General features: G+C 35.4%; 1 protein-coding gene across 7 annotated transcripts; it reads right to left on the reverse strand.

Annotated features, from left to right (window-relative positions):
* Nucleotides 1-310: 310 nt before the first annotated feature.
* LOC133800988 (uncharacterized) lies at nt 311-3,745 on the reverse strand. Of its 7 annotated transcripts, none has more exons than XM_062239115.1 (10): nt 3,357-3,743; nt 3,095-3,162; nt 2,865-2,961; nt 2,642-2,770; nt 2,464-2,545; nt 2,195-2,339; nt 1,812-1,854; nt 1,410-1,583; nt 1,147-1,307; nt 311-1,047 (listed from the first exon to the last, which is right to left on the reverse strand). In XM_062239115.1, the coding sequence occupies exons 1-9, from the start codon at nt 3,564-3,566 to the stop codon at nt 1,176-1,178; spliced, it is 1,080 nt and encodes a 359-aa protein (XP_062095099.1). In that variant the 5' UTR covers nt 3,567-3,743; the 3' UTR covers nt 311-1,047; nt 1,147-1,175. The 7 variants fall into 7 exon arrangements, with proteins under 7 accessions (XP_062095099.1, XP_062095098.1, XP_062095097.1 ...); XM_062239114.1 differs by having other exon boundaries at nt 1,812-1,851; nt 2,437-2,545; XM_062239113.1 differs by having other exon boundaries at nt 311-938; nt 2,437-2,545; nt 3,357-3,742.
* Nucleotides 3,746-14,791: the final 11,046 nt, after the last annotated feature.

A 14,791-nucleotide genomic window follows, 5' to 3' on the forward strand; every position in this document is an offset into this window, starting at 1 on the left:
TTGTTGGTTAATTAATCTTTTCTCACGTTATGTTTGGTTACTTAATTTGAAATTTTCTTAGGAAAGCAAGTTACTATCTTTTTCGTATTATAAACTTTTTTTTATATATAACATAAAAAGATTTTGTAAACTACTCCAAAGTATTGTTGTTTTTTTTATGAAACTTAGATGAGAATTCATTTATATTTTTTTGCATCTCTTTTATATTCCATCACCTAAGGTCAAATTAACAACTGAAACATTTTTACTCTAGGTGGCAGTTGATGAATGATGATAGATAAAAAATAAAAACGTTGGAGGCAAATTCATGGGAGGGAAAAATTGATTAATTATTAAAAAAATATAAGGGATTTTTAAGTCTCAAACAAAATCCACCGAAAAAATGGAAATCTTCAAGGGAGGAAAACCTTGTCCTTGATTCTTTAGTACTGAAGAGAAGTGCACTTGTATTTTGGTGAACCAGTCCATGCTCCTCGTTGAACCAGTCCATGGGCACTTCTCTTTAGTACTGAAGAGAAGTGCACTTGTATTTTGGTGAACCAGTCCATGCTCCTCGTTGTGGGTTGTGGTACTATTGAATTTAACCAAGTCCATGGGCATGTTGATGAATCAATCCTAATGTATCTAACAGCAGAATAATGATAGGCAGGCAGAGAAAGCCAACTTCTCCATTTTACGAAAGAGAAAGAGAGAACGACTCAAATCCCAAATTCAATATTCTGAAGGCATGGAAAATAATGTGGATGATGGAAAGAACAACGCTCTACGTTGCTGCTGGGCGTGTTGTATTCTGAACCGGAGAAGACGGTATTGCGGCCTCGTAACCATGGAGCTATTATCTACTGAAGTAGGACATCAACTTCCAGAAAAATTACTTAAAATCTGGATTTCACTCTGAAACCTCTCCACTTTGAATACCAGTAGTAACCAATACTAAACTTGAATAGTCAAGAGTTGCAAAAGATGAAGAGAGGTATAAGTAATATTGATGCAAGAGCAATTTATCATGAGAACCAAAATTTGTTGGGTGTGTTAAGATATATATACCTGGGTTGGATAAAGAAAGACAACAATGGAACAAGTCAATCCTCCACTTGTTAAAGAATGGTAACCTTTTAAAATTAGATGACAAGGTTTATTATTTACCTCTTCCACTTTTAAATGTGTAAGCTATCTCACTCTGGTTTGCATGAATCCAGATGAACATTCTCCTCCTCAAACTCAAGTTGCTTCCCAAATTTTCTCAATGCAATGGAATATACAGTTTTCTTTTTCATTGATGTTCCACCAGCCACTAATTTGACGGCCTGTGAACAAATAGAAAAAACGACACTAGTCCAGATAAAAAGTTCATTCCAATGAAACACAGCTTTACTGAAAAAAGATAAGAAAAAAATTAAGGCCATTACTGTAGAAAGACTATGACCATTGGAGATCAGATTGCTTAATTCTTTCTCAAGCTCACAGTCTGATGGAGTTTCGATGGTAGGATTTGCCTTTCCCTCAATTAACAAAGTAATCTCACCCTTTGGCTTATGAACAGAAAATGCCTCTTTTGCTTCCCCTAATGTACCCCGCCAAAACTAACAAGGCATGATCAAGAATCAAGATCCCATAAAACAGATATAGGTCCAAAAAACTACACTTACACTATATTTTTATAATCATACTAAACTAATATTTTTATACATGAAAAGGCCCTGCTATACATCCAAAGATATTCTATTGCCCAACAATGCCAAGTAACAAAATCAAAAGAAAGACAAAAATAAAATGAAAGGAAAATAAAATGATTATCATTTAAAATCTACCTGTTCATGTAGTTTGGTTATTTCACGAGCTATGACACATCTTCTGCACAAAATTATATGTTACAGCTAATAATCAATACTGGAGAGCAATTATATGGTGTAATTAAACATATACTTGATTTTAATACATACATCAGTCTGTAGATCGGGGGAACATAACTAAGTCAAAATCTCTCTACTCTAATAAAGTAAAACATCACAACAACAATGAATTCTAGCGTTACAAATCTTTATAATGAATGCAGTGCCAAATATAGCGAACACAGATGAAAGTAGCTCCAATAGTACAAATATTAACACATTTCAGTGATGGTACAAGGAAAACAATATTAAAGTGAACTAACATGGGATAGCAATGTACGGGACAGCAACAAAAAATCTACCTTGAATCACTGAACAGTACAGAAGTCTCTTCAAGAAATTGAAGAAGCTTGTGTGGAGGTACATAGAATATCTGTGTTGTTGCTTCATTTGCAGAAATCATTAGCCTCTCCTTTCTAGAGCTGGTGTGTTTGGGAAGAAACCCAACTACAGCATGATTTTGAATTCAGAACACACAAGTAATACAGACACCATCGCATCAAGAAATAGAATAGCAGAACATCAAAATCCACAACAAACACACCAAATGTAAACTCATCAGTGGCCAGACCAGAGGCAGAAAGAGCAGCCACGAAAGCAGATGGTCCAGGAATGGGAATGACAGGAATATTCTCATTGATGCATAGCTTAGCCTACATGAAGGTCATTTACACGCATTCATTGATTTCATTCGTTGGAATTTAAATTGAGTCAACTTAAAAGGGCAAACCAGATTCTAGCAAACTCACCAATTCGGTACCAGGATCACTGATACCTGGTGTCCCTGCATCACTAATCAGTGCAACAATCTCACCTTCCTTCAACCTCCTTAACACCGTTTGTTCTCTTTGAGATTCATTGAATTTATGATAGCTTAACTGTAAAAATCTAAAACAGAGTATTAGAATCAACTTCAACACGAATAACAAACAGCAAAAAGAGTTGGATGACTAAAAGATTAGAAAAGCTTACAAGAGGAGTTGCTATATTGTAATGATGTAAAAGCTTCCCTGAATGTCTGGTGTCTTCTGAAAGTATCACATGAGCTGATTTTAAAACACGGAGAGCCCTGCAATGAAAAATACCAAATCTTTGTGGAGTGCCATAATAGTGTGATAGAAATGACAACCGAATAAACAGGGGGGAAAAAAGTTACAATCATTCTGAAAAGCCTAAAGGGGTTTGTAAGAAAGTTTGAGTACCTTAAAGTGATATCTTCAAGGTTACCAATTGGTGTTCCTACCAGATATAATCCAGGTTCCAGAGGACCCTGAAACAAGAACCGTCCCACATCCATAACCAAAGAACATTAACACCAGCCTAAGCAAAATTTTACAAGGAGGAGCTATCAAAGATCAATTTCGCATAAGGGTTAGGGTTTACCAATGGAGTAGTCAACGGAAAAGTGCTAAGGTTTAGGAAGGTTCTGAGGAACCAAATTACAATTGGAGAATGAAATCTTACACGCTTTGACGATTCTTTAGGGATTACATCGCCGGATTCTGCTGAACCTAGAGGACTGGAAGAGAAGGATACAATGCGGGTTTTGATGGCAAGGGATAGGGAAGAAACGAGTGACGTCTGAGAGTCGAGTAGGACCGGAAGTGTAGACCAGCGCCACGGAAGAGGTCCGGCCAGAGAAACCGCCGGAGAAGAAAGTATTCGCGTTAACATTTGCTCCTTTTCGTCTTCGAGTCGAGCAATGAACAATTTGAAGCTTCTGAGTTCTGAGTTCCGAGTCTGATCCTGAAACTCTTGAGCAGTAATAATTACTTTTTGGTTTTAGATACAGTGGAATTCTCCCGTATTCTCCCGTTCACTCCTGGTATTTTTGGCTATCTACGCATTTTTGGTGAATTTCTTTTTTTATCACCGCGGACGTAGTAGTTATTTAGGGCACTTAGGTAAGTTTCTTCAAATTTTCAATAAATTTAGAGTAATTTATAGTGCCGAAAATTATGTTAAAAATAAGTCATTGTATATCTGACTAATTTTTTGATGTGCGTGGAAGATAATATATTTAAACTTTATTTTCAGCACTATAAATTATTCGAAATTTTCAAAAATTTTGCAAGATGCTTTAAATAACTACAATGTACACGGTCATAAAAAATAAATTTGCCGAAAATACTTTCCGAGCCAAAAATACTATAGGTGCACCCGAGAATTTTCCTTAGATATAATACCCTTCATTTTCTTTTTTTGAAAAGAGATATAAGGGAATTCTGCGGTGCGCCCCTCAAAAAATGTCACACCGGTGCACCCCTGATGTTTTTGGCTCGGGAAGTATTTTTGGCGAATTTATTTTTTATGACTGTGTACATTGTAGTTATTTAGAGTATCCTGTAAATTTTTAGAAAATTCTGAATAATTTACCATGCTGAAAACTAGGTTCAAAATAGGTTGTTGCACGTGTGACTATTTTTTTTTATGCGCGTAGAAGGTAACATATCGAACTCCACCAAGGCCTGATGCCCCAAGATGGCGTTATACACCGAGAACCCATATAGATTTGAGGTGCACGGGGATAAGTCGCTTGTGGTCAACCCAATCTTCTCGTAGGCTAACTTGAACGGGATGTTCACATAACTCTCGTTGTCCACCAGGATCCGAGCCACCATCTTATTGGTAACCTGGCTCTCGATCACCAAATGATCGTGGTGTGGAAAGTGCACTCTCCAAGAGTCGTCCTTGGAGAATGTGATGACTTGGTCGGTCATCCTTGGCATCTGGGTTGGCAATTGAGCTAATGTCAACACTTCATCGTCATGGTTTAAGGCCTGCGCATACCTATTTTGTGAGCCTCGGGAGGTACCCTCAAGTGGGGTCATTTGGAGATGGTCCCCACTCGCCCATCCACTGGGAGAGGTCCGTAGACTATCTGATGTTGCGGAGTTGTGGGCACTGCACCCGGGGTCGGGGGGGTTGCGGGCTATGCAGGAGTTACCGCGGCTGGGGCCTGAGCCTAGTGTGCTCCATCTCGAGCATACTGGCGGAGGTGTCCCATTTTGATGAGGTTTTCGATCTCATCCTTGAGTTGGTGGCACTCATTTGTGTGGTGCCCCACATCATTATGAAAACGGCAAAACTTGTTGGGATCTCGCTTTTCACTGTCTCTCCGAACGGGTTGTGGCTTCCAGTAATGAACGTGTTGTTCTGTGGCCACAAAGATGTTCTTCCGAGATTCCACTAGGTCAGTATACTCGGAGTACTACAAGACGTACTTCTCGTTGGGGGCAGTTCCATGTCCTGTCTGCACTGTCTTATTTCCCTTGGGCTTTCTGCCATTTCCTTTACCCCCGCATCTACTACTACAAGGGGTTCAGCTGGGTGCGACGGACTGGGATGGAGCAGCAACTCCAGCATTGAATGCAGGATGATAAGTATTGTATCTAGTAGGTGCTACTTCATATCACATCAAAGCCACACTAAAACCAGTGGGTGGTACGACACTAAAGTGAGCTGGCGAGACACTTAGACTAGACTAGGCTCCTGCCATACTTTGTTGGAGAAGAGTGTAGTGTGGATACTGGATCCCCGAAGCCACGAGAAAGGTGACGGGCCCCCCAAATGCTTCGATATGGGTATCTTCCCAGTTGATGTACTCTTGTGCCTGACGGATTAAGTCATCGAGCCTTCGGCATCGTCTCCGCTGAAGGTCATCCCGCGCAAATGCTGGCCTGTAAGACCATTAGCTGATGGCCTTCATCAACCCTCTTGGTCCTCACAACTTCCTCCTTGAAGCACTTGATGTAAGCTTTGAGGGTCTCAAATGGTTTCTGCTTTATGTTGGCTAAAGCATTGACCTCAAAGCTCACCTTCCGAGCAGCTATGAATTGTCTTTGGAAGGAAAACGACAACTGGTGCCAAGAATGAATGGATATCGGCCTGTACTTCTTGAACCATTCATATGCTGGTCCTGTCAAGGTTATCGAGAACATATGACACTTGGCGTCTTCAAAGACGCGATGCATCGACATCAACCTATTGAACTTTGAAAGGTGGTCGGTAGGATCCGTACTGTCATCATAAGACGTGAGGGCAGGCATCTTAAATCCTCGCGGTAACGGGGATTCTACAATGTGAGGAGCACAAGACTACCCGTCCTTGTCCTCTGAGTTGGAGTCATGGCCTTGTCGTCGGGCTCTTTATGAGCATTATTCTCTTCAAGTTCTCTAACTCTGCACAGAGGGGGTCGCGATCTTGGTTGGCACTTTGTGCCGGGTTATCCCTCTTTCAAGCATTGAGACTGTAAGAGAACATATATTATTGCTCAATGGAAATATGGCAAACCCAATATACAACTCTATGCAAAAAATACAATAGACAAGGTAATTGATTAAATAAATATTGCAAGTAAATAGAAATAAGAGAAGGAAGAAAATTATAAGAACTAAAACCCTACAACAAAAGACACCAATAAATATGTAAATAAAAATAGAAGTAGTGGATTACAAACTCAATACACTAATAATACAATAAGAACAACAGAATGAAAAGATCAATGGAAAAAACAAACTCTCACACAACCAAAGTGTAGAGTAGTAGGGATCACCAACTTGAACAAGGTTCAAAAACTTTGTCCAAAAGTTTATTTCCCCTATTCTTTAAGCACTAAGGGATCTCTCTGGAAATAACTCTATGGAATTATCAAGCCTCTATGGTGTATTTTCCAGCCAAGTGCTTTGTGGATGGAAACTGGTGTGTCTTACAAGTGAGCATTATGCTCCTATTTATAGAGTTTGAGATACCCCTTTGAATTTCAAATTCCACCAACCCCATGGCTGTTACTAATGTTTAATTGGATATTTATGGAATTAAAATGGAGATTTGGGAGTTATTTGGGATGTTAGAACCGTTTAATTTGAAAAAAACTGAAAAAACTATATAGGCTGTCAGCCTCACTGGCCGCGGCCAGGACTTTTCAGTGGCCGCGGTGTGACGACCCTAAGGTAGGGTACGTCCGCCACGTACTCGTAATTCTAGGGTTTACGAGTATGTAAGACACTTGACCAAATGAATTTAAATAAAATGATACAAAGAAATACAGAAAAAATTTCAAACTTTTATATAAACTTATAAGTATAAATTATTACACGTATGAATACTTTAAATTTAATGTAGCCATATGAAAACTCTAAACCACTATTGCATTGCTACTGAGTCCGTGCTCCACAAGTTGCTCAACATCTAAAGCCACACCTGGAAAAATGTTGGAAAATAACATAATGAGCTAATGCTCAGTAAGCAAATCTCATGCATACACATGCACATGAATGTCGTGAGTTTGAAGTGCCCATATACTAATATGCTGACTTATATACTTATGCATTTCGTTTATTGCTCATGCACTTTCAAACTTTACTTTTATGATCTTTCTTTTAGTTTCACATTTTTTTATAGGCCCAATATCACTTGTGCACACTGTTTGATTCGGCCAATGCCTGCAGGGCTTGTTACACATATCATATAGAATCCCATGGGTTCTCCTCTGGCTAGCCATCATCACAGCTAGGCTCATCATAACACTCATTTCATCGTTGCCATAGCTACCATACTTATTACACATATGGAGGAGAAAGACAAGAACATGGCAAGCATGTATGAATGGTCAACTCTGACCTAGTGGGCAGCCACTATTAGTCTTATAGACCTCCGTCTTCTTTACTGAACTTACTTAATTGCTTCATCAAAACAGTGGCATCCTTTTTAAACATCTTATTATAACTTTGCTTAAGTCTTGTGTCATTAAAATGTTTAATTTTACATAAGACTTTTCAAGGCATTTCATAACTTTTCTCATATTCATATGCATGGTCTTATATCACATAATAATGTATCACATGACTGTACATGCCATGCATACATGCTGATGCTGAAATGCCAATGTTCATGTTCATGATTCATGTTGATGGTATTAAATCAAGGCATTGTATCACATCTCATATAACTCAAAACATCTTTAGTCATAATACATGAAGCTTTGGGTTGGTGGCGTTGTTATACCTTAACGTAGAGCTATGGCTCAGGTCTAAGGTTTCCAGCCTAAAAACTTAAATGCTTCATATATCATAACATATAACAAAATCATGAACATAACAGTAATCCACATATTCATCAACATAAGAACACATACTTGCACATAATTCATATCAATCTTAACCAAGTAAGACATCTTTCACATATCACGAAATTCATCAATTTCATATCACACAACACTATCATGATATTCATATAACCATTCTTTACATACTTATCATATGCATCATCATCATTCCATACTTAACTCATCAGATATACACAATCAATGTAGTCATGCATCTTACACTTAAACACAAAAGGTGAGATTCACTTACCTTAGGTCCTTAGCTTATTTTAAAAGTGCTCACCAAGAGTCAATCAATCAAATCCATACAAATCCTATTCAATGCACATCATTTATTAAATTCTATCAAAATCGTAAATATACACTATTGATAGTGTATATTAACAATACCAGAAACTATATAAATGATAATAATAATTATTATCAACGTAATGCAAATAACTCTTCATATAAAATTATGCTTTAAACCTTGCTCATAAGATAATGTACTCTTATGATAATAATAACAAGAATAATAATTATCGTCTATAAATAAACTTACTTTAATATTCATAACAAAATACTTCAATAGCAATACATATATGAATGTATATATTCAAATAGTCATTTTATAAAAAAAATCATATTTTTAACATAAAGTTGTAATAATCGATGTAATGATAATAATATAAATATAAATATTTATATTATTATCAATTAGTCATAATATTAATTCGAGTGATATAATAAATATACTTTATCCAAAATTCATTGGTCTTACAAATATCAATAACGGTAAGAAACTAATATTAATATTATTTTAATATTCAAATATTAACAAAATATTAATATATAAGAATAATTGTTAAATAATAGGTTTACTATAAATCACACTTTTCATATATATATATATGAAACTATATTCTTGATTTACTTAACAAAATAATAACAATAATAATTAAAATTACTTAATCATAATAATTTCCATATTAATATAAAATCAATTAAATATGTATTTTTATACTTTATTTAATATATAATATTTTCTAGAAAATTGGACAGCACAACGGCTATAAAATGGACAAACCCAAAATCAAAACCTATATCAGAAATATATATAATCCCAGACAGCCAGTATAATTACAGAAAAATATTCCATATATCAAGAATATATAATTATATACTATAAATACACATAATAATAATTACTCTAATCACTAACAATGTAGGTTAAAGAATTTATACCACAATGATCGGGTTCCACAACAAGTCAAACGATGATTTTCTGAGGCTCAAAACGCACTTCGAAACTTCGAATACTAAGTTTCGACCGTCGGTCTACGGTGGATCGCGGTAGCTCGTGGTGGGCCCACCACCCAACTATGGTAGATGTAGGAACAAGTTATTGGGTTTTGAAGCCCACAACACGAGGAACACGATGGTGGTGACGGATCGGCAAACGGATGCCCGAGATGGCCGAATCGCAACTTTGAAGTCGCGGGGTGGCCGAACTTAAATCGACCAATTGAGGTATTTAATCGGCGAGTGAGCTCTAGATTCCCGCGTGGTCGCTAGTTCGGAGGCCTCTGAATCCAACGGTCCAGCGCGTGACTATAATTGGTGGCTAGAAAGTACTCCTATGTCATCGGCAACAGTAGCACACAGAGGAGAAAGAAAGAGGAAGAGAAGGAGAGAGAGGGAGAAGAAAAAAAATTATGAGGAGAGAGAGAGAGAGGCTCGGTTAAAAGGCTGAAGCCTTTTCTTTTTTTTTTATTTATTTTTATTTATTTATTTTTAAATTACACTTGGACCCAAAATATTAAAATTCTTTTCAAATAAGCCCTTTAGCAAAACTTTCTTAATTTTTTATAAAAATCCCCAATTAAAATTATATGACATTTGGGTCCAATACTTGACTACTCAAGTTTCTCTCTCTTTAATCTCATTAAAAACATAAAAACATATTTTAAACACTATTTTTCCATTACTATTTCTTAAATTTGTAAACTTGTACATTTTCTGTATTGAAACTCTGATTTATAATAAAGAAATGTATTATGAAAATGTGGGATATTACACGCGGCCACTGGCTTTTGTCTCCCAGGGCCCGGCCATTGAAAGTCAGTGGTCGTGGCCATAGGCCATTTTCAGCACAAAAAAGTCATTTTTCCAAAACGTCCCAAATCCTTTCTCACATGATTTTGTAACCTCCAAACACCTATTGGGAGTTAAAAACATGTCTCCAACAACCATATTTCATCATGGGTTTGTGAAATCCAATCTCAAATGTGTAACATATAATATACACATTATTGGGTAATATTTGAGAGTGACAAATTTGTAACTGATTTTGTAACTCCAAAATATGTCACATTTTGGCACACACATGTGTCTAATTTTTGTGACTCTCAATAATATGTTACAAGGTGTGACAAATCAAATTTGTATGACAAATCACATTTTGTCACATTATTTAATCTAACATTATATTATATGAAATAATATAACATTCCCCCACTAGATTAAATAATCATTTTTTGTAACACTTATTTAATCAATCAAACATTATATTAAAATATAATATTCTCCAACTTGATTAAATAATCACTCTCTATAGAAACCTTTGCATTGGTGCATAAAGTAAAATGTCTTTCGACTTGAATTTTACCTTAGTGTAATTATCACAGAGTTTGTTGAAAATTTGGTTGCCGAAGCATTGAACCACTATCCCTTGATAACAAACCGGTGATAACACACACGCATTTGTTGTGTTCACTTGAGACCTCAATGTCTCGCTTTTGCACCGTTAATGGCCATGTGCACATTCCATTCATAGAATTTTCTTGAGAATGACTCCCAATTCTCATGAGGGGTAGCACCACCCCTAGGTCTATATAGGTAGAACTCTTACAGTATTTTGTTACCCTAAAATACTTGTCTTTTCAAGACTGAGTTCTATTAAAAAAACCTTTCAGTTTTAACCATCATTTTGGTAATACACTAGTACTCATATCTCATATGGGACAAAATTTGAGTACTACTGCCATTCACTTGATTGACTTGTTATTACCTATTGAACATAATACTAGTTTGGTTACTAGTGTTAAAATAGGTTACCATCAACCGTGAATCTTTTTAGAGAGTCTAAGTCCCACCCCTTGAGATGTAGAAATGATTCAATTGGAATAATTTCTTTTCTCATGTATGCATACTTAGACACTCTCATTATTTTATTCAAACTTTGTTGCTAGTCATAGTTTGATTAAAATAGTTGCCTCTTTAAAATAGTGATTTTGACCATAGTCAACACCCCTACTATTTTATAGTTTAATATCCAAGATAAACATTTTCCTTGAATATTAATTCTAGAAATCTCTTTGTTTATAAAATTCTCCTTTATGTTTTAAATTGATTCATTCTTGAATCAAAATATAACAAACAATGACTTTAGATACCAAACATGTCTAGATTTGTCCGCTCTATACACATTTAGCCAATGTGATTTAGAATGTGAAATTCCAAATCATCTATTTGATAGGATGACCAAATTAATCAATTACTATCAACAAATTGATTAACTTTTGGAGCATCACCCCCACATTTCTCACATAGTGATAATAAAATATCACTTTAAAATAGAAATCTCTTCATTTCTATTAAGTCCTTTATCCTCCAAGATAAATCTAGATCTATGATTCTCAAAGTTCATCATGAGTCATCTAAGCCACATGATAAACTCTCAATAGATCAAGATAAAAAACCTCAATGTTTATCTTGATTTATTTACTTGCTAAAGCAAGAAACACTTATTTGAAAGTAACTTTCACTTAGTTGCTTTCTTTTATATATTTCACAAAATAAAATGTGAACACAAATGTAATATGAGAATTTTTCAAACAAATAATCACTCATTCTCACTTTTAGTTGTCTAAATAATCTCAAAATCACTTAAACAACTTTTGTGTATTTCCTAAGAGCCTTTTATATTCTTTTGAAAACACCAATTTTACATCAATTGATTTTCTCATCAAAATCAATTTGAAGATGTCAATTTTTAAACACTTTAAATCAAAGAAAATAAACCCTCATTGATTTATTTTAACACTTTGATTTCTTATGTTTTTGTTTAAAATTATCTCCTCATTGAGATTAATTTATCACCGTCTTTAACCAAAATTAATAAAGTTCTCTTTTATTCACCATTGGTGTAAAGATTCAAAATTGCTTCTCCAATTTTGAAATGTCTCCTCATTAAATATTTAAGAATTATTGTCACTAAATAAATCTCAAATATATTTCATTTGACCACACTCTAGACTATAAGTCTATTGAGTCAATATGTCATCCCACAATTTTTTAATCCACTTTGATCCATTTTTCTTGCAATGGCAAGACACTTATCAAAAGATGTAACCCCCTTAGGTTCATATTTTCTTATGTCATAATTGAGATGCTCAACACTTTGAATGAGAATTTTAATTTCTAAATAATACACTTTATTCACCAAATAAATGGTAACTTATTACACTCTAATGATATAGGATAAAACATATTATCATCCCACAAACATTTGAAATATAATTTCACATTGTTGTCAACATACATGACTAATATCATACTAATATGGCTCTTTATTAATATGAAAATATGAATTACAAATATCATACACATATGATTTCACATTTCTATTGATTCACAAAATCAATATATTTATACATGTCATATAGAACTCATAAAATTGTCATTCTAATAACTTATCATTATCACATAATAAGACAATTCTATGACATGCTAGCATATTACCCAATAATCTAGATTATTTACATATCAATCACATATAACAAAAACTCAAGATATTATATTATCTTCTAATCTAACCACTAAAAAACAAAGGAGATTAGAAAATAATGAATCTCATTTATAAATTTTTATTCTTCTCATTTTTATCACTATAAGAAAACAATTAGATCTTCTAAGAAAACAAAGAAGAACATTACCTTATTTTACCATCTTTTTAAAGTTGGATCCTCATATGATCTCCATGGTTTCTCCTTCCATTGAAAATGGAATAAGCTTTTGATTGTTAGAGAATATATATTATTGCTCAATGGAAATATGGAAAAACCAATATACAACTCTATGCAAAAAAATACAATAGACAAGGTAATTGATTAAATAAATATTACAACTCAATTGCTCAAAATACAAGTAAATAGAAATAAGAGAAGGAACAAAATTATAAGAACTAAAACCCTAAAACAAAAGACACCAATAAATATATAAATAGAAATAGAAGTAGAGGATTACAAACTCAATACACTAATAATACAATAAGAACAACAGAATGAAAAGATCAATGGAAAATACAAACTCTCACACAACCAAAGTGTAGAGTAGTGGGGATCACCAACTTGAACAAGGTTCAAAACCTTTGTCCAAAAGCTTATTTCCCCCTATTCTTTAAGAACTAAGGGATCTCTCTAGGAAATAGCTCTCTGGAATTATCAAACATTTATGGTGTATTTTCCAGCCAAGTGCTTTGTGGATGGAAAATGGTGTGTCTTACAAGTGAGCAATAGGCTCCTATTTATAGAGTTTGAGATACCCTTTTGAATTTCAAATTCCACCAACCCCATGGCTATTACCAATGTTTAATTGGATATTTATGGAATTAAAATGGAGATTAGGGAGTTATTTTGGATGTTAGAACCGTTCAATTTGGAAAAAACTGAAAAACCATATAGGCTTTCAGCCTCACTGGCCGTGGTCAGGACTTTTCAGTGGTCGCGGCCACTGGCTTCTATCCCCCAGGCCGCAGCCACTGACTTTCAGTCAGTGGCCGCGGTCATAGGCCATTTTCAGCACAAAAAAGTAATTTTTCCAAAACGTCCCAAATCCTTTCCCACATGATTTTGTAACCTCCAAACACCTATTGGGAGTTAAAAACATGTCTCCAACAACCATATTTCATCATGACTTTGTGAAATCCAATCTCAAATGTGTAATATATAATATACACATTATTGGGTAATATTTGGGAGTTACACATTTGTAACTGATTTTGTAACTCCAAAATATGTCACATTTTGGCACACACATGTATCTAATTTTTGTGACTCTCAATAATATGTTACAAGGTATGACAAATCACATTTTGTCAAATTATTTAATCTAACAGTATATTATATGAAATAATATAACATTCCCCCACTAGATTAAATAATCACTTTTTGTAACACTTATTTAATCAATCAAACATTATATTAAAATATAATAGAGACTGTCCCGGAGGTCTAACTGGTATTTCCTCTCGGGTTCGCGCCTGAAAGCCTTGTTACACCTATGAGCTTTCAGGTCGTCTCGTAGGTCAGTTTGGCCTTGGAATGCACCACTGCCCTCGTGGTAAGCTACTTTTGTTTCCCCATCGGACTTAATGTTTTCATTGTTAATTGAGATGTTGATGTTGCGTTCTCGGTTAACCGAGATGTTTTGCCTATTGGCTCCTTGGCCATTGCTCATGTGGTGTTGGCGAGGTGCTGGGGGGACACCACCTCCGGACCTCGCGTAATCCGTACTGGCGCGCCTAGGTGGAACGCTTTGGGATCCACGGGCGCTAACGGCTTGGTGGTGTCCTCGGGCACCTATACCTTTGCCATTTCCAGTTAGCATCGGCACCTGATTGTCTCTGGGGTTCCAACAAGCCTTCTTTTGCTTGGGAGTAGGGTTTTCATCGATCTTAACATTGCCACGATCATGTAGCATAGGTGGGGTTCCAACTCCAGCTGGGTGCATGGGGGACACGCCAGTTGGCGGA

Source organism: Humulus lupulus, chromosome 9, assembly GCF_963169125.1.
Source record: "Humulus lupulus chromosome 9, drHumLupu1.1, whole genome shotgun sequence".
NCBI classification, from domain to species: domain Eukaryota; kingdom Viridiplantae; phylum Streptophyta; class Magnoliopsida; order Rosales; family Cannabaceae; genus Humulus; species Humulus lupulus.

Coding starts and splice junctions, on each gene's coding strand:
- LOC133800988 (XM_062239113.1), bottom strand. CDS start 3,566: ATGTTAACGCGAATACTTTCTTCTCCGGCGGTTTCTCTGGCCGGACCT. Junction 1,855..2,194: donor GTACTGTTCAGTGATTCAAG/GTAGATTTTTTG, acceptor AATTTTGTGCAG/AAGATGTGTCATAGCTCGTG. Junction 1,308..1,409: donor ATGGTCATAGTCTTTCTACA/GTAATGGCCTTA, acceptor ATTTGTTCACAG/GCCGTCAAATTAGTGGCTGG.